Source organism: Falco cherrug, chromosome 3 (genome assembly GCF_023634085.1).
Source record: "Falco cherrug isolate bFalChe1 chromosome 3, bFalChe1.pri, whole genome shotgun sequence".
Lineage (NCBI taxonomy): Eukaryota > Metazoa > Chordata > Aves > Falconiformes > Falconidae > Falco > Falco cherrug.
In genome coordinates, this window is record NC_073699.1 from 29691267 (window position 1) to 29711403 (window position 20137).

The 20137-nt window shown below is 37.8% G+C and overlaps 1 protein-coding gene across 8 annotated transcripts in view; it reads right to left on the reverse strand.

Annotated features, from left to right (window-relative positions):
• VPS13B (vacuolar protein sorting 13 homolog B) overlaps positions 1 to 20137 on the reverse strand; it is a 478367-nt gene that overhangs the window by 212207 nt on the left and 246023 nt on the right. For all 8 annotated transcript variants that reach the window (XR_008731554.1, XM_055706070.1, XM_055706071.1 and 5 more), the window contains 3 exons: positions 19352 to 19586; positions 9974 to 10194; positions 5369 to 5575 (listed from right to left, as the gene is read on the reverse strand). Coding sequence is in view for 7 of the 8 variants with exons in the window: in XM_055706070.1 (XP_055562045.1) it covers positions 5369 to 5575; positions 9974 to 10194; positions 19352 to 19586 (663 nt within the window). In the remaining variant the exon portion in view is untranslated. The remainder of the gene's footprint in view (positions 1 to 5368; positions 5576 to 9973; positions 10195 to 19351; positions 19587 to 20137) is intronic.

A 20137-nucleotide genomic window follows, 5' to 3' on the forward strand; every position in this document is an offset into this window, starting at 1 on the left:
AAAAATTACTTTTACAATAGTCTGAAAAGAAATTATAATTTGTAAATACAGGATGGTATTTTCCAAATCAAACAACATGGACCTAGGTTTGCTTCCACTGGCTTTTTTGCAAGTAATATTAGGCCAATATCAAGTACCTTCAAATTTATGAAGGCCATCATATGCATCTACAAATAATCAATACTAGCATTTTAGCGAATGTCAAGATGTTCAGTACACAGTATTTGAAATGATTAAAATTAAAGGTTTTTTCTATTTCTCTGAGTATTTGCAACTTGTTTTCAGACCTACCACTATCAAGACAGCAATTAAGCAAGGTTTTGTTGGTGTTAGATCTCCTGGCCAGTGAGTGCCTGCACTATAACTGCCTCATCTTTTTTTATTGCTCCCTTGATGGAATTCAGACTCCGTGGGAAGGGAAAGGAGTGATTCAGTTCCAACCAGCAGTAAAACCACAAACAGGGATAAATCAGACTCAAGAAAATGGTGGAATGGTACTCTAATCTTCTCAGTTGCCTGCACCTTCCCTTTCCCTGCTACTGTTCACTGAAAGCATGCCTTTTTCACCCATCCTCTGCTTCCATGCAGTATCACTTATTCTCAGTTGGTTAACTTCCCTGACATGCCAGTTCCTACAGTCACCATTTCTGTGAGGTATTAAAGATAACTTTTGCCTTCCTGTCTCCAAACACCACCAATCCCTCTGCACGGCTCAGATTTTCTATACCAGTCTCTGAAGAGTACTTGAAGAATACCATGACATATGAAGCTGACAAGCATTAGATTGCTCCGACACACCCCACCCTGCTTCTACACTTTTTCAAATTAAGATTACTTCTTCAGAAGATGCCTGGAAAAATATTCAGCCCTCAGCTGTACTTTGGTGCAAGACAATGCAATTGGGTTTTAAAATACTTGTTTGGATTTCATTAGTTAGGCTTCTCTGAACAAACAGGGTCTCCAGATAAAAAGTCTCCTGTTTAAGATAGATGTTGTATACAATGATGCATACTTTGGATAGACTGTGGAGGACTATGTCTTCCCCCAGAAGAAAAACCTGGCCTCATTGAAAATAGCATGGTATAACAGACTGACATCTGCAGCCCGTTAGGCAATTTGACAGGAAGGACTAGCTGCTGTACTTTACAGGAAACAAAACAATTAAAAAAAATATCTGTTTACATTTCTTGCCTACAAGGCCTGTTGACTTACTTTGCCTCCTTTTGGGGCACAGGCATAGCTGTTATAGCTCTGTACAGATGCTGCTCAGATGTGCCCCCATGTCTATGATGGGGTTCTATGCATATTTGAGCATACTAAGGAGGTCATTTTTCTTCAAGTAAAGTCTACATTATAGGGACTATACCTGAGACACTCAGCAGACTGAAGTAGTTCAAAGGGGCTGCTGGAGACAGCAGAAGTGACCAGATTCTCTCTCTCATTGTTGCATCCTACCCTCTTCAAATAAAGAAGAGGCACAATTTCATGATCACACTATCTACAGCTAGGTATGATAGTAATTAAGTTAGCAAAAGGAGCAGAGGAACTGATTACTCTCAAAGGACAAACAGCTTTCACTGGTGAAAAAGAAAAAGTGAGAATTCTGTGATTCTATATGATTCCTTAGCTAATTTTTCAATACATATATTTTTAAATTGTCAACAAAGAACAGGATAGCAACCATGTCATTTATAAAGAAAATAGAGCTTGTGCTTTGATACTAGGAAATACACTGAATAAATTCAGACAGCCACCAACCGCAGAAGAGAATGTATTACGGAGATACTGCCAGCCATTATGTTACAAATTATTTAATTTATATTGTCTAAAATAGTCTACTAGAAATGTGAGAAGAAAGTATGTTTCCTTTTATTGTTTCTCACTGGTTGGCTAAGTGTGATTCTCCTGCCTCTTTCCCTTTCCCACCCTCAACAGCACTACACAACTCACAGACATCAGGACTATGCAGTCTCAGAAGCAATGTTCTTAACTACTTTACACCTGATGATCTGTAAAAGCTTCAAACACTGAGATTTATTTTTACTGACGGCCACCAAAAGATTAAAAAAGCAAAAAATATCAGGTGAAGTGATGACTATATTGATTTAAAATGGTGGTAGAGTGCTTAAGATCATTGTCCCTATGGCTTAATAAAAATTTGTTTGGAAAATGTTATTTTGTTTACATCATCTAGAATAAATATATTAACTTGGTTATCCTAGTAGGTGATTTACCTCATTCCAACTGGTAGCTTGACATGGAATTAGTTCTAAGAGTGAAGGCATAATTATGTTTTTTGAGGTTCGGTTTTTTTCATACCTCAGTCTTTAAATAGAAGAAAGCACTAGGTCAAGATGTTACATCCCATAACAACCAAATCGTTTAGATGAATCCTCCACTGGCTATCCATTCTATTTCACCTTACAGTACCACTAACTTTTTTCAAGAAATCACAAGATGGATATCAAAGGTGGTCTTCAAGTGTAAACACTGACTCACACAAATAATAGTACCCACAAACTCAATACAGCATTTTTGTAGCTATTAGTCTTATAGGCATCTAAACGCTGGCTTGACTTCCCATGACGAAGATTTTCTCCAAGACTTTTTTCAACCAGAGTAACTAAAAACCTTCCCCTTTCTCTTTTTTTACTGTTGATTAAAATCCTACATACTGTTTTGGTACATACTACATGCACCTTACATACTGTTTTGATTTTAAGCACCTCAATATACCTAATATTCCCACCCAGTTAATCAGAAATGGAGTAAGATTTTCCTCAGCTGTGGAGGCAAAAACATTACACTCCTACTTCAACAACTCTGTGAATCTTTTCCTGACAATATAAAAATTAGCCTTCTAATTCTCATTTTCAATTTCTGACAAAGAACTTCTTACAATCTCAGAAATCCGGCCGTCTAGATCGTCTCCCACCTCACTGTCTCCATTAAACAAATGACACCTGCCTCAGTATGCTTTTCCATCTGTTGTGCTGGCTTTTTCTCCTGGACTGCCTTCCTACCACAGCCCCAGACAGAACACATTGGGCTGAGAGCTCTGAAAGGAGCTGCCCAACAGGAGCTCTATTCCTCGGTCTTTTGGTCATATGAACTATGGCTTCATACAAATGTTTTATCCTGTTTGTACTTTTCTTTCCTCTCCCATGTCTTTAATAAAATCCTCAGAACATGGTCAATTTCTTAATTTATTTATCCTGTCTAAGCACAATGATACATTCCTTTCAAAGCAGTTTTGAAATCTCAGTTGTAAAATGCTATGTCAACTCTAAATCCCCTATAGTGAAAAAAAATTCCAATATTAATGCCATGTGTTTTAATAGAACTTTCTATTCTAACAAGATTGAAATATGGCCTTAGCTTCAGAGTGGAAAAGACTGAACACAAATTCTAACATTGTCCTTTGTTGGCTAATTCACCAAACTTCGTTTCGATCGGGGAAAATTCATTTAGCAAGTGTATAACATTTGTTGAGAATAGAAAGAAAATTAAATAAATGATGAACAACATTTTGCAAGGGCTAAGATATGAACACTGAACTCAGACCCATATTACCAAAATAATCTTGGTAACATATGGATTAAAACAATTACTGAATCAGTTTCAAGTAATGTTCCAAGTACAGCATGTACTCCAAATACCGCTGTCTATATAGAGGGTCAAAACCAAATAGTTATTTATAAAGCTGATGGTTTCTGATTTTCATGAGAAAGGGATTTGATGCGAGTAGGTGGAAAACCACTGTTGGTGTCACCATTTGCTTACCTTCAATTCTGCATCCATGGCAAAATTTTTCCCAACTGAGATCACACCCACATAGAAATACACCAAAACCAAGGGTATTCAAATAATCTAGAAACATTTTAGTGAAACAACTTAAGAACTGAAACTCTAGCTCAAACACATTTTAATGACGGTTATCTCTGTGCATGTGTGTGTGATGCATATAAAAAGTAAGTACTAGCAATCACCATTTTTTTTTCTCCAAACCCGGGAATTAATATAAACCATACACAGGGTTGAAGCAGTACTGGGCAAATATTGTTGAATATGTAATTGCACTCAGCATTCAGACTGCTGTGTATGTGCCCGCATTCCAGAACTGTTCTAGAAGGTGTGCCCAAAATTACTGTGTTTATCCTGAGAATAAAACCCAGTCTCTAAGAACAGTCTTCCTGCTTTCTAAATAGCTTTATGTTACGAATGAAGCATTGCATATGTAGGATATACCATTGGTATACATTCAGCTCATGCAGTTTTGGCTCTCTCCTGGAGCACAAACAAGGCCAACTCATTATTCTGACTAGTAAGCCTGACACGGGCACTAAGAAAATCATATATAGGCCTATTGAGCTGCACAGCCTCCTGTGACCATCCGTTCTACTACATAGCGGCTACCTGATGACTCATAGCTAATGACTCACAGCTAATGAGACTTATGGATGAATTTTAACACTGTATTCATGTTAATAAGAGAATTAGCCTCCCTTCCTCAGTATGGCAGAGAAGCAGAACTCCTTCCCAGGCCTCAGAATAATATTTTACAGTCTTAGGCACACACAGAGATTAAGATCAGGTACCAGACTGCTCCAGGCAGTTAGGCAGTGCTATAAATTAAGGAAGGAGAAATACATAAAACCAAGTGGCCAATCTTTCTTATATTTGAAGCTGCACACTCAAATCCTCATGTGACAGAGTTACAAAAGCACTCCTGAGACATGGGACAACTGGGAGAGGGGAAGGAGCGGAGCTCCAGAACTAGTTCACAGATGGAGGGTAACAATAGCCGGATGGACCTGGGGTGAGGGTACCGCTGGGTGTCCTGCAGTGCCAGCCTTGGGAGCCTTGTCTGCCCCTCCACCTCCCTGGATTGCCAATATGCCAGTCTACACACAGCAGCTCTTCACTGACTCGGGCATCATAGTGACTGGCCTCAGCCTGAGAGGATGACTCCTGAAGCTACCTGGAATGACTCACAAGCACCACAGGTATCACAGGTACTTCCAAAACACCTGTTACTATTCCAGTAATTATGGACTTGAAAAATCGCTTATGCTGCTTGACCTGAAAACACTAACCATAATTATCTGACAGGAGTTAATATTTGTTCACTTCGAAGAGAAACAATCCAGACAAATCATAAACTGAGAAACAATAAGCATTTTTCTTTTTTCTCCTTCCTCTTGTTCCACCAAACTGAGTAATGAAGTACTCTTCATTAGTTTACTGGGGCAAAGCTACCTTCCATAGGGACACTACTGCTCTTTCTGATTTTTCTGATTCTTACTCGGCTGCACACCACCACACCTTTTAAGTCAGAATCGCACGACATTGTGTTACGAAAGCCTACCTCTGTAGTGGTCCCAATGTCAGCAGATGGGCTGTATGTGCTGGTATCTGGTGGAGCGGTACCAATGCTACTTTTAACTGGAGAGCTAGGAGGAACAGGTCCTGTCATGGTTTCAGTATAGACAGAAGACTGATATAGAATTCCTTTCCTCTGAACTTTATTCCAAACTTTACTTGTGATCTCAGCCAATTCATATAGAAGCTGCATCTAAAAGAAAAAAAAAACAACCCACCTTGAATTAACCTTTCCTTAATGAGGTGAAGGAAAATCAAAATCCTCCACTGAGACTTTGAATGTAGCTGAATTGAACTTCTCACCATATATATTGTTCTGATAAGCAACTACATTGCAATTAAAATAATTAACATCAGTTAGAGAATAGTGATTTTGATAGAAATAATCCACGTTTTGTCTAAACATATGCTAGGTAGCTCATAAAACCGTAACCAATAACATAGTCTTGTAAAACGTTTACTAAAATCAATTTTAACAATTAAACAAAGGTAATTTATCATATATTTTGTATGTACAGATACTGCCTCTAGAAAAAGGCAAACATATAAACTTTATGAAATACTAACAATGCAAAAATTATTCATTTAAATCATATTAAAACAATGGTCCCACAGAGCATATGAAACTGTTCTGGCTTTGGAAGAACATCCACTATCAGACTCAACAGTCTCCTAGCATATGTCATTCCAATATTCAGAAATGCACTGTTTAACTTGCACATTGTTTGACTCAGTTCTAAGATATTTACACAAGTTTTTGTAAATAAGCATTAATCACTGAATTTGTATGACAACATAGTGCAATATACTGTATAAAACCAGCTAAGAGAAAACTGAAAACAATATATAAGCAGATCCACAGCTGGATACCATACCCAACTTGCCATTATAAAAAATGGAAATTCTCATATTTATAAGAACTTTAAGCCTCAGGACACATCTACTCTATGAAGCTGGCTTCTTATGTGGGCAGAACAGATGCAGAAAAACACTGTTGTCAATCTACATTTTGATATAAAACAGTACTTGATTTTGTGCGTGAGAATGTGTGATGAAGTCTCTAAGTACATGGTACAATCCTTTCTTAAGATGTGAAGTGCTGGAATTTTATGAAAAACTTGTTAATTCAGCTTGGATTTTCTTTTGAAGTTTCAAGGCTTACACTGAGCAGGTCATATACTTTTTTGACAGAATTTTTCCTTAAATGAGATAAACTTCTCAGTACACTTTTTGTTTGTCTGTAGATTGCTCTGTATATGAAGACAGTAACTCTGGCTGTGGTAAAAAGCTGTTTTAGTTACGCTGTAAAATATTTTGAGTCTGTAGCACTCACTCTGATGTGCACTGGTAACCTTTAAATTACTAATTAAATATTTCTAAGTTTTCTTGAGTCTTTTCCATGTAATGCAGGAACATCAACTAATAATGTCCATCTGATTGATTGAGTAATATAACATTAACTGGTGTTGACACTTTGCTGGCAAGACAGGCTCTAGAAAATTAATAGGATACAGGCACATGTCCAAATCGTACATGCTTGCAACCTCCTCTCCCACAAAATATTTTTTGGTCAAGAAACCAAATGATAATTTAAGCTATACTTGTCTTAATACAGAAGGGGTTCCAGAAATTTAATTATGCTACTGATCATAATGGCACAAAATAACACAAAAGAAGAAATTCTGTGTTTACATACATACTCACACGAGGTAGAGAGGTTTGTCATCAGCTGATCCAGTGCTAAGGAGTTTAAATCTTATTGGGGTTGCAACAGTTATAATCACTAAAGCTTATAATTACTTATGTTACGAGAGAGATATTTTTTTAAAAAAACGCTCAGGCTAGAATCCTTGCAGCCACTCTGAAACAGTGGCTATTTCAGAGAGCAGTAGCCATTTCTCCAAACATTGCCAGCAACCAGCTAGCCAAGTAGTATGACCCTGGTACTCTACCCTGCTATGAAACCAGAGACAAACCAACAAATTCACCAAGAAAAAAGGCACACTTGGATTAGAGGGAGATTATATTCATCTAAATACATTAAAAAGTAGAAAATACCAAAAAGCCTCACACTAAAACCTCATTAAAACATAAAGGTGGCACGTTTCCACATGTAAATAAAATTTTAAAACTTCAGATCACAAGCTAAAGTTATCTATTTGATTTTTAATACACTTAATTTTATTCCATTGTTTGTTACTCATTAAAGTGGAAGGATTTCTACTTCTCTTGATGGCTGCACTTTTTCAGGTGAATAGCTTCAATATTTTGAAAATCCATTTCTGATTATATTAGAAGAGCTAATGTTAAGTGTTAAGTCCTCTTTCTTTTATAAGTACTTTTGAGCATAACAGTTAATATACAATAATTATTTTTAGTACACTCTATACAAGAGAGGAAAAATGGTATGACAAAAATAGGAATAACTCTGCCAGTATTTGTTAAAAAGTTTCCCCTTCTCACTGCTTCCACTGCCTCTTCAGCAAAACCACACATAACTCAGTAAGACCCCACTGACTACTTGGCAAAATCTGTGAAGTTCAGTATGCTACAGCAGTTTATACTTAAAAAGTAATACATTACTACAAAATTGAAAACTACAACAAAAGACAATACCCTGGCAATTTTGCATGCTGGAAGTATCTATTGATTTTAAAGGGATACAACCATCACAACATGGTTTCATATTACATCATAATAGCCATATAGTAAAATACTTCACCTTTGCTGCCACTTAACAAATTCAGCATCACCTACTTTAAGGCTGTAATCTTTAGATAAAATACAGCCCACCACTCTAAAGTATAATTTTATAGTTAATCTACCATGAATTTCACAGAACCATTTAGGTTGGAAAATACCTCTAAGATCATCAAGCCCAACTGTTAACCGAGGACTGCCAAGTCCACCACTAAACCATGTTCCTAAGCACTTCATCTATGTGTTTTTAAAATACTTCCAGGGACGCTGATTCAACCACCTCCCTGGGAAGACTGGCCCAATGCTTGACCGCCCCTTCAGTAAAGAAAGTAGTCAATCGGTTTGCTACATGTACATCTCAAAATATTTACCAATTCTCTGAACAGCTGCTATATCAAGGTGAATTTTGTACAGTTCTATGAAAACTAATACAAACTAAGGCAAGTTTCCATAGGCTGTGAAATTATCACACATGAATTCATTAAACATTGTGGAAATTCCACGAAGTTGCAAAGCAAAGCTTTCCAAAGTCTTTAAATATAACATTTAAAATGCTCAGCAAAATCGTAATTTTGTCCATTCCTATTTATACATTTATAACACAGCAGCAACCCTTTCTGTGTGCAAACACACCTGTCATAGAGCTTTACAAGTCTGAGAAGACCTTGCTAAGGCTGGTCAATTTTTTTATTTGAGGCTGGTAAATTTTTATTTGCCACATCCAGAGTGCAATCTTACTCCACCAGCCCTCTTCCTAGTGCGTGAGCCCATACAGTGCAAAAGACAATGGCATATAGTAAGTGAGTCAGAAATAACTCTGATAGAAGGCAGTGGTGAATGGGGCAGGAAACCATACACCGAGGATAAAACACACTGTTTAAATCACTTGCTTCATTCATAGAACATGGAATGAGGCAAGGGGAAAATTGCATGTAACCGAGAAACATCTTGTAATGAGTACACACAAAAGGGATAACATTAAAATTATATCAGCCACCTTAGCTTTTGCATTCCCAGACCCGGGCCATAGGTCCCTAAACCTTTACAAACGTGATGTGCTGTCTATCAGATCAAAACTGTAATACTTAGTGTTCCTTCCCTGTCTTTCAAGTAAAATCAAGCAATAAACAGTCCATTTTGTCCATGACGCCCTTTGAAAAATCTTGCCTACAGCTGAAACTTAGGAGCACACAGCATAAGAATGCAGAGCCCTACTCAGACCTGAACAGATTTGTAATTCCCAGCAAAAAGAGTGTTCTCTCCAGCACCACTAGAAACGTTGCAACTTTCAGGAAATTGTTATTCAAGCTGCAGTCAAGATTACTCGATTTTGCACAGAAAACCTGCTTTATTTGGAACTACAACAAACTTGACTTAGGTCAGTAAAATACAGGGTGCGCTTTCTGAAAATCTAGCAACACCTTTGCCTTTCAATAAACATAAATGAGGTGGTAACTTCTGTTTACACACATTGAACTGTTTGTTTTTTCCTTTACTATAGGATACCATTGTTTGCCTAAAAAACATTTTATGTTCGAAGAAATGCTAGTTCTGGGAAAATATGGTAAAAAAATTACATTAAACCACTTCAATATATGAATCCACAGTGACAGCTGAACAGCACCACAGCATTTAGTGGTACATCTGCAATTCATTTCACTCCATCAGCCAAAAGATGCATTTATACTGTAGCTATTACATTTTGAGAAGAGTTTAAATTACAAAACATGAGAGAGCTTCAAAGCAAATCTTAATCTAAGCACCTTGATCTTGATGGCCCAGTTAAGAAAAAATTAAGATAGAAGAGACCTTCTTCAACCAAATGCAAAACAATTGAACTTAAATCAAGTTATTTTTAATTTCCTTTCATAAATCAATTAAATGTACCAACCTGGGGGTTGGAGCATTTTATTTCAAGGGACTCAAGGTCGACATGGAGGCAGACAACAAATGAGTGTCTGGATTCTGGCCCCGAAGCAAGCAGTTTCTGTGAAGTAACAGCTAAAGTAGAAGTACAGCCCATTGGTTCCACTAAATTAAGTGTCATCTGTTGTCCGAGAAGAGTATATATACTGAAATGATGCAGACTAATAGTCCACGGAAAAGCATCACCTAATGATTTTAAAAAAAAAAAAAAAAAAAAAAAAAAAAGGGAAACAGTTAAATAATTGCATAATAAAAGCCAGGCCATTATTTTCTGAAAAATCAGTAAAGGCCTTATCCTAAACCCCCTTAGAAATCAGCAAGTGCAATCAACAACCATTAAACTGATCTCAAACTGTCACAAATATAATTCCATCATCAATTCCATTCAATACCTCAAAATCTAAACAACAGTAACACAATTTTTGCAAGTTTATTTTTAAAAAAATGAAATCCATTGGGAATTTTAATCCCATACTGTGAACAAATGTGTACAATACAGTCTTTAAAAGAAGTCTTTTTGCTTTGTATGATTTTCCTCAAACTGAGGAGTATCCACAAACCACTCCACACTTATTTCAGCATATGGATGACAGAGGCAGTTCCTTACATTATGTTCTTACACGTTTACAGGTTTTAATACTAAAAAGGAGAATTTTCTTCCTCCCAAAAATTTACAGCTGGCATCTCAACAAGGTGGTGGTACAGAGTAAAGCCTATTCCAATGCACTGCTCAGCTAAGTGAGACCTTGATCACAGTGCAGCTCTTTCCACTGCCTCCACTTAACTTCCTACAAAGAAAATGGTGATGCATTTTGTAAAAACAAATTCCTACAGACATACACTGAGCACTTAATTTCTTACATTTAGGAAGGAACCTACCCAGAGAAGTGGTTTGCAGCCTAACATGAATTGTTATCAAGAATAATTCATAAAGGAATTGGCAGTGTCCAGCTGAACACCAACATGCCTGCAAGTTTGGTACAATCCATTTTCTTTAAATTGTCAACAGATGGGAAAGAAAAGGAAGTTTTCAAAGTAGGACCACTGAGAGGATTATTTGGGTAGGTCTTTAAAAGGCCAACAGGAACTCTTCTTAGTGAGAGAAAACCTTCAACAGCTCTACCAGCTAGAATTGAAAGGAACTGAGAATACAGATTATGGAAACTGAAACAGAATCCCTGTGGTGGGCTGACCCTGGCTGGATGCCAGGTGCCCACCAAAGCCATGCTATCGCTCCCCCTCTTCAACTGGACCAGCAGAGAAAATATGGCGAAAGGCTTGTGGGTTGAGATAAGGACAGGAAGATCGTACAGCAGTTACCATCACAGGAAACACAGACTTGACTTGGGGAAATGTATTTTATTGCCAATTAACACCAGAGTAGGATGAATGACAAATAAGAACAAATCTAAAACCACCTTCCCCTCACACCTCCCTTCTTCCTTGGCCCAACTTCACTCCCTTCTCTGCCTCCTTCCCTCTGAGTAGCGTAGGGGAACAAGGAACAGGGACTGGGGTCAGCTCCTCACACATTGTATCTGCCACTCCTTCCTCCTCACGCCTCCCCCCTGCCCCAGCTGGGTCCCCCCACGGGCACAGCCCCTCAGGCACAGCCGGCTCCAGCGTGGGTCCCCGCGGGGTCACAGCCCGGCCAGCAGCCCTGCCCCAGCCCGGGCTCCTCGCCATGGGGCCACAGGTCCTGCCAGGAGCTGCTCCAGCGTGGGCTGCCCATGGGCTCACAGCCGCCTTCGGGCACCCACCTGCTCCGGCGTGGGGTCCTGCACGGGCTGCACGTGGGGATCTGCTCCAGCATGGACCTCCCTGTGTCACCAGCCTGCCGCACCGGGGGCTGCACCACGGGCTGGGGGAGAATCTCTGCTCCGGTGACTGGGGCACCTCCTGCCCCTCCTGCACGGGCCTGGGGGGCTGCAGGACTGTTGCCCTCATGTATTCTCACTCCGCTCTCCCAGCTACTGTTGTGCAGTAGTTTTTTCCCCCCTTCTTAAACACGTTATCCCAGAGGCGCTACCAGTATCACTGATGGGCTCAGCCTCAGCCAGCAGCAGGGCCATCTCAGAACCGGCGGGAACTGGCTCTGTCAGATACAGGGGAGCTTCTGGCATCTTCTCACAGAAGCCACCCCAGTAGCCCCCCGACTACCAAAACCTTGCCACACAAACCCAGTACAATCCCAAATACGGTAACTGGGTCCTGGAGAAAGAATTTACACTCTACAAGAGACACTGAGCCAAAACCCCAAGAATGCTCAACAGATATGAGAAAAATGAGATAAAGATACATAGGTAATTCTTGTTTTACCTGAAAGATATGGTTCTTTGCTTTTTAGAAGTACAAAAGCGTAACAATTATTTCAGGTTTTGGGTACACTGGGATGGGCCCTCGAAGTCTCACAGGGCAATAAAGAATTCAAAGCAGTGTATTTAAACAATATATGGAGAATGTATTTGCTGCCTGCTGTGGCCTGTGGTCAACACCATCCCACTGAGAAATCACAACACTAAGAAACAGCACAAATTAAATTGTGATTACTTAAAGGAAACTTTAAAATAAAGTTTTGAAATTAAAATAAAGCTGGATGCAAACATCTTTGTACCATATTATTTTAGTAAGAGTTCTATTGTTTCCTCCACAGGTGGCATCAGTAATAAATTTAGATGGTCAGGACTGTGTATCAGAAGAGTCCGTGTGTCTCATCCTAAGAAAAAACTGAAAACCTGAGTAGTTTATTTTGAAGCTATTGCGTACTGAAGAATTCAACTCAACCAAAGGAACTTGAAATACTTTGGAAAGGTTTCAGATCAGAAATTTTGAAGTAGTTAGCGATCTATATTTTTTCCAAGTTCAGTCAGCCAAGAAATATAAAATATTAATTGTAATAGATGGAAAAAAATCAGATACAAAGTCAACACTAATGACACGTTTCTATAATCAATATGCATGAACTTTGTTTTTCTCCATTTAAAAAATATTTGTTTCTAATGTATCCATTAAGACACTTAAACTGCTTTGATAATGTCTTAAAATTTACAAATACAACTTTCAGATCTTTGGGAGTTGACTGACCTAATCATCAGACAAGTTTCTAAGAACTGGCATTCAACATTTATCTATTTGCAATAGCTTAGCAATACTTCTTTCCTACAGAGTATCTGAATGATTTTTCCAGTCTATATAATTACCAATTTTTGATATGTGCAAGCACTTTCCCTGGTAGTTATTTGATGCACTTTGTTTCTTAGCTAGAGTTAATACTTACAATAAGCCTTTCCATATGTAGGACATACAATATTGATAAATGTACATAACTACTAATAATTGTTCTGTTTGCTCTCACTTTTATGTGACACACTATTTTAAAAACCGCATCACAGAAGTGGCAGTTCTACACCACGTTGTGTATACAGCATTGACAGTTGTATGAAGAGAAATTTTGTTTGTTTAGATTTAGTAATGGTAGGAGAGAGATCATGAAATCTTTGTCATGCATATGATCTGGAATCTATTCCCAGGCTTGCTAAAGGTGTTCTTTGGAATCTTCAAAATGCATCTTGACTGCTTTGTCTTAGTTTCTCTTTCTGTACCCACACTGCAGGGTCTTCCCTGCATGTGGAAACATGGATTTCCAATACGCTTATGTTCTCATGCAACACGCAATGTTTAAAAATACAAAACTGCAAAACATTACATGTTAGGTCACTGTTGTGTCTCCTCCCAGTCATGCAACAGGGAAGCAGTTGCAGGGCTGCATAATCTTAGATGCACCCAGTCAAAAGCCCTAAGGGCTCTGCCCAAGTCCATAGCTTACTTTCAGCAGATGAAATTTAGTTCCACAGACTTCAAATGTAAGCACAAACACACAGGCTTTTCTAACTCAAACCCAGCTCCTAGACAGCTCTAGCAGCTGAACAGAACATTAACAAGTTGTTTATGCAGAACTTCATTGCTATTCTGATACTGAAGAATGTCACAAAAATGTAAGTAGTAATATTATAGTCATTAACCATAATATATAAATTAAATACAATAATTACCATGGTTTACACATGGTGACAATGAATATAAACTGAAATAAACTGAAAGAGGGTAGATTTAGATTAGATATTAGGAAGAAATTCTTCACTATGGGGGTGGTGAGCCCCTGGAACAGGTTGCCCAGTGATGCCCCATCCCTGGAAGTGCTTAAGGCCAGGCTGGATGGGGCTTTGGGCAACCTGGTCTGGTGGAAGGTGTCCCTGCCCATGGTGGGGGGTTGGAACTAGATGATCGTTAAGGTCCCTTCCAACCCAAACCTAATTCTATCGTTCTGTGAAATACCATGCTATCTGAATGTCAAATATCAATCTCAGAATCTACAGAAATTATTTTTCAGTTATATTGATGTTAAGCATTTTTCAGTTTCTAATGCAAGATGATAACTTCTAAGAATGCCAATATACTGCTGCTCTATTTAAAACATTTAACTGCCTTTTTTGCAGGTTTATATCTTTATGCTTCTATTATATTGTACTAGTTTATGACCAATACATTTCATTTTAATTAATTCACACACTACTATTAGAAGCCCTAATATTTCCCTACAAGTCAATTGCCAAATAATTGAGTTCAAACACATGCTACAAAAATCTGTACAAAAGGTTATATAATTTGTCATATTTCACAAACAAAAGCCATCTCAGATTAAAATATTTGGAATGCAGGGATTTACATGATTGTCAGTATACTACTATCTATATGAGAACATGAATATGATATCTAGCAATATCAACAACAATTTTAAGATATTTTGAATACTGGTTTCTAAAATGTATTTTACTGTGTCTTACCTGAATATCTGTATCTTACTGTATCTGACATAACCAAACACCAAACATTTTTACAAAGATGAATTCATAAAAGTTACTGGTATAAACCTAAAGAGGAACATTTCACGTGTACCAGATAAGGATTCTTGGGGCGGGGGGTGGGGGGAGAAATTGAAGCAGGGAGAGCAGAGTAAACAGACTGAAAAAAGCAGTAAGCAGTAACTAGTTTAAGGATATGAGTGGAAGCCAGGAAAAGATTCTAAACTAAAATAATCAAAATAAATAATTAATACTTAATTAATAATTAAATTAATAATCAAAATAAACTTCAAACCCAGGAAGATTTCATAGATGCCAAAAATGTTCTCTTTGTTACTCTAAATCTTAGTGCTTTACACTGAAGCAAAATTTTAGTTCCCTTCATAACTTAAATTTATTTTCCTATTATAACATTTTAAATTTTTGGAAGACCACTTAGCAGTCCATAAGTTCTGATCATAAAACATTTCTCACCCGACTGTAAATTTACCACATTTTATCTTATCACTACAGCTTGGGACTTAGAGAGTATATAGATGAACTGTTCAGCATTTGAAGTTGGATGTACACAAGCATGCACAGATAGTCACGACTCACCCTAACAACTTCTCTAAAGAAATCAGTTCTGCTAAAACTGAGTTTCTAACTATTTAATTTCTTCTTAGCAACAGTTTTACTTGAAGAGCTGCTACAAATAGGACAGAGTTCCCCTCTTCACAAGAAGCCAAAATGGAGAAGCCAAGGGTCAACAGGTACAAGTTGCACTGGGAGAGGTTTCATCTTGATATAAGGAAGACACTTTTTAAAGTAAGAACAATCATTCACTCGAACAACTTCTCCAGGGATGTGGAGGTTTTCAAGAAACGACTGGGCAGGGTGCTGGATCATCTCATCTAGGCTCCCTTTGCCATGAAAGTTTGGATCAGATGATCATTCAAGGTCGCTTCCAACCTAGGCTGCCCTTTCATTCTGCGCTTCTATTTTAACACCCTCAGTGAATACTAACTCATGGATCTATCATCTGATTGATTTGAACCTTTTTATGAACTTAGGTAGTTGTATTTGTTATTCAGCATAAGTTCAACAGAATATCTCATTCTTTACATAGATAAATCCATTTCTGTTTGTATATTACTTAGCATGACTGAGCTAAGGAACGTTTCTGAATTGAAGTACTGTACTTAAAATGTTCTTTCAAGTATTCCTACAAACTACCATTACCTCAGAAAACAATCCTATCAGAAGTTTGAAAACAAATGGAAAGACCTGATTGTGGGATACTGTACGAGATATGTTAAAAGTATGTTGAGCTGCTGAGTTCAGTAAGTCTCTGAGAAGGCTGTAATATCTCCAAATGATGGTGCGACTATGCTCCCTTCTCCTCTTCTAGTTTTCCCACGTAATAAGAAAAATGTATGTGAGCACACAGCTTTCTTAAAAGTTACAATGCATCCTTGTAAACAAGCTTTTTGCTTATATCTTCTTTATAAAAGAAGGAATGATTCAAAAAATAGTTTCCAGGAAAAGCAAGGTTGAATAAATATAATTTCAGAGGGATGGTAACATGTCTTAAGAATGATGGTATGTCTCTGAAATCTTGTTCAAAGACAGAATGCAAATTAAGAGACTCTCCCCATAAGAGTCCATGAAAATTAATTACCTCTACATGGGAAGAAACAAAGAAGGTGCTTAAAAGCTTTGAAAAAAATATTTTTAATAGCCTGTTTAAGGGGGCATTTTGGCATGGGAGAAGGCAATAGCTCCATTACAGAATCAAAAATATCAAGATTGTGAGAACTTCTGTTTGGCATTATTCCCAGAACACAAAGCCACATACAAATAAATTCCTTACCATAGGCTTTATCCCAGCCAGGAGGATTCTTTTCTCTCACTAGGATCCTTCCTCCAAATCTGCATTTGACAAAACTCAAATAACTTCTTACTTTCATAAACGGTTTAAATTACATCATTGGTTTAAAACCAACTGAAGACTTTGGTAAAATTTATCTATCTTTCATCTGTCGCAATGATTAGCAAATTAGATAATTCCTACGAAAAGTTATTAGGAAAAAGACATATACCTTTCTCTCTTTCTTTCCTTTTTTTTTTTTTCCTTTTCAGTTGGCAACATCTCCAATATGACTTTCAGTATTAAAAACTATGATTTAATTTTGTTGCTGTGAATTAAGGCAGAGGAGAAGCCTTATATACGTACATATATATATATACACACACAGAGAGAGGTCCAATATAAGTGACAGAACAAAGGGAGAGGGAAGAGTGTTACAAATCCAAATGAATCTCAGAAGGCAGGAGTAGCTCCTGAATGTGCTTTTGACTTAATTTTTCACAGCATACACTTTATAATTGTTTACAGTTCAGCAATAAGTATCCAGTAAACAGAGTAACTTCCCCAGAAAATGCTGTCACAAAAGCAATGGAACAATTGCTGCAGCTCCCTCTCCTTACCTTCGAATGAATACACAAAACAGCAACAGTTCTTTCCAACTAATATAGTTCAAGAATACAATACTGAACTAACTGTACACCAGTGTACTGGTTTTGGCTGAGATAGACTTCATTTTCTTCATAGTAGCTGGTATGGTGCTATGCTTTGGGGTTGTAATGAAAACTGTTGATGACATGGGGATGTTTTAGTTCTTGTTGAACAGTGCTTGCACACTTGTTCTGCTTCTCACCCCACCCCACCAGCAAGGAGGCTGAGGGTACACAAGAAACTGGTGGGGGACACAGCTGGGACAGCTGACCCCAACTATCCAAAGGGATATTCCTACCACATGACACTGTGCTTAGCAATAAAAGCTGGGGGAAGGAGGAAGGGGAAAGACATTCGCAGTTATGGCATTTGCTTTCCTAAGTAACAGTTATGTGTGATGGAGCTCTGATTTCCCAGAAATGGCTGAACACCTGCCTGCTGATGCAAAGTAGCCAATTAATTCCTTATTTTGCTTTGTTTTTATGTGCAGCTTTTGCTTTACCTATTACACTTTCTTTATCTCAACCCATGAGTTTTCTCACTTTTACCCTTCCGATTCTCTCCCCACACCAAGGGGGAGTGAGCAAGTGGCTGTGTGGGGCTGAGCTACCTACTGGGTTAAACCACTACAACCTTCTGTGAATTTCTGTGAAATTTTACACTTAGTTATGATGAATTCCATTAAAATAAAACCAAACCCAAGACTCAAGACTGTTAAGGATACTTGCCTCATCTATTTCCAATACACACTTTTTTTGTATTAATTTCTGTAGAACAAGATTTTTACATCAGTATTTCTTCAGAATACTGCTGCAAATCCATTTTACCATTTACTTTGATAATTGCTGAGGGCTCTCTTTTAAAAAAAAAACCAAAACGTATTGCATAAACAGCTTGATTTCACTTGCTAGGTCCTTTGCAGCTTATCCCCTCCTTTCATTTCTCAATCAGTCGTGGAATGTTAAAAGCCGATTCTTCTCTCAAATTGGTCTACAACTCAAACCTCTATCAAATATTAGCTTTTCAAACAAGAACTACTGTACTTTTTCTCAGCCTATGCAGAAGAGCAGCCCCCCATAAACACTTGTTCAAACCTCCTCAATTTTTTTCTGGTGAAATCTCTATAAAAACCTTACTACAATCCCTACAGATTGTAGTCAACAACACAGTTGTTGACTATCATGATGACCAACGAAGTCTCATTCTTTTCTTTTGATAGTTTGCTATATTTATTAATTTCTTTTCTCACCTTACATTGAATCATAGAATATCTCAAATTGGAAAGGACCCATAAGGATCACTGAGTCCAACTCCCTGCCCCTTGTAGGACTACCTAAAAGTAAATCATATGACTAAGAACATCATTAAGGTGAATTTTGAACTCTGACAGGGTTGGTACTATGATCTCTTCCCTATGGAGCCTGTTTCAGTGACCAACCACCCTCTCAGTGAGGAACCTTTTCCTAATTTCCAGTCTGAATGTTAGATCCAAGACTGGGTTGGGATGTTTTTGGTTGCTTTTTCTTTCCTTTTTTTTTTTTTTTTTTGTTTTGGATTGGCTTTGGTTGTCTTTTTTTTTTTTTTTTTGCCAGCAAAGGTGGCATGAGAAGCGTTTCCTAACCTGCCTCTATTCTGTCGTGGAATTCACAACTCGCTGTGCCCTGCTGTTGTGTCAAATCAACTGTTTGTGGCTACACAGTAACTTGAACGACAAAACCAGTGGAGGTAAAAATTGCACTTCTGAATTGTTTTGGCTTCAACAAATATACAAAATATATCACAGAACTAACTCTTTGATGATGAGTTTCACTTTAATCTCCATGGGGCAAACCTTGTCATTAATATTTCTAGCCATCAATAATACATAACATACTGCTAAAAATGCAGCACAACATCAGTAGTTTTCAAAATAAAATGAAGATCACGTCCATAACAGTAAAAAATGGAAATTAAAGAGTACGCTTTTTTGAGTTTATCACACTACCTTCTTCCAGAATAGGTCTCAGCACAACAAAGGGAATCTCCTGCAGTGGTTCCATGTGTTTGTGTCCAGCACTCATAATCTTTATTTGGGGCAAGCAGACAACAAGTGTGCCAGGCATACTGGCTTGTCCATGGTACCAGCTTCGCACAGTCCCAGGAATGTCGCCCGATACAATAGTACTTGGGGAAGGCAGGCTCTCATTCGGAAAGAATACACAACAAGATTGCACTTCAAGCTGAAAAAACAAAGGCAAGAAAGATCTCTCAGAAACAGATCACCATTTCCCCCCCACTGCCCCCTGCTGTGGAGCATTCAACTTGGTACAAAAATCTCAGGATACTCATCCATCACAGTTGACTGAATATAGTTTTAGCTTTTAGTTGAATTAAGAGGAAAGATGACACAAAATGTTGGAAAACAATATATTCTTGTAAATTATGATTATTCGACGGGTGGAAAGAAGTGTGATTTTAGTCTATAAATTTGATCAGAAAGGTGCTGCCATATAAACAGAACATACATCTATCCACATTTCAACAGCTTTTTACAAGAAGTGTAACTGAGTCAGAAAATGTTCTCACAATAAAGCTGAGAAAGCCCTCCTCTTTTTGCAGTTCATTAGCTTTTGCTAGCAGTAGCTAAGCCTCTAGAATCAATCAACATTTTATATGCTGTTAGTTTCTATAAAGACTTCTATAAAGGCCTATTTCAGGGAAAATTTTGTCTTTACAGTCAACAGTAATGAGCATGTACAAAATGTTAATCATCAGGTAATCTTGGAAAAAT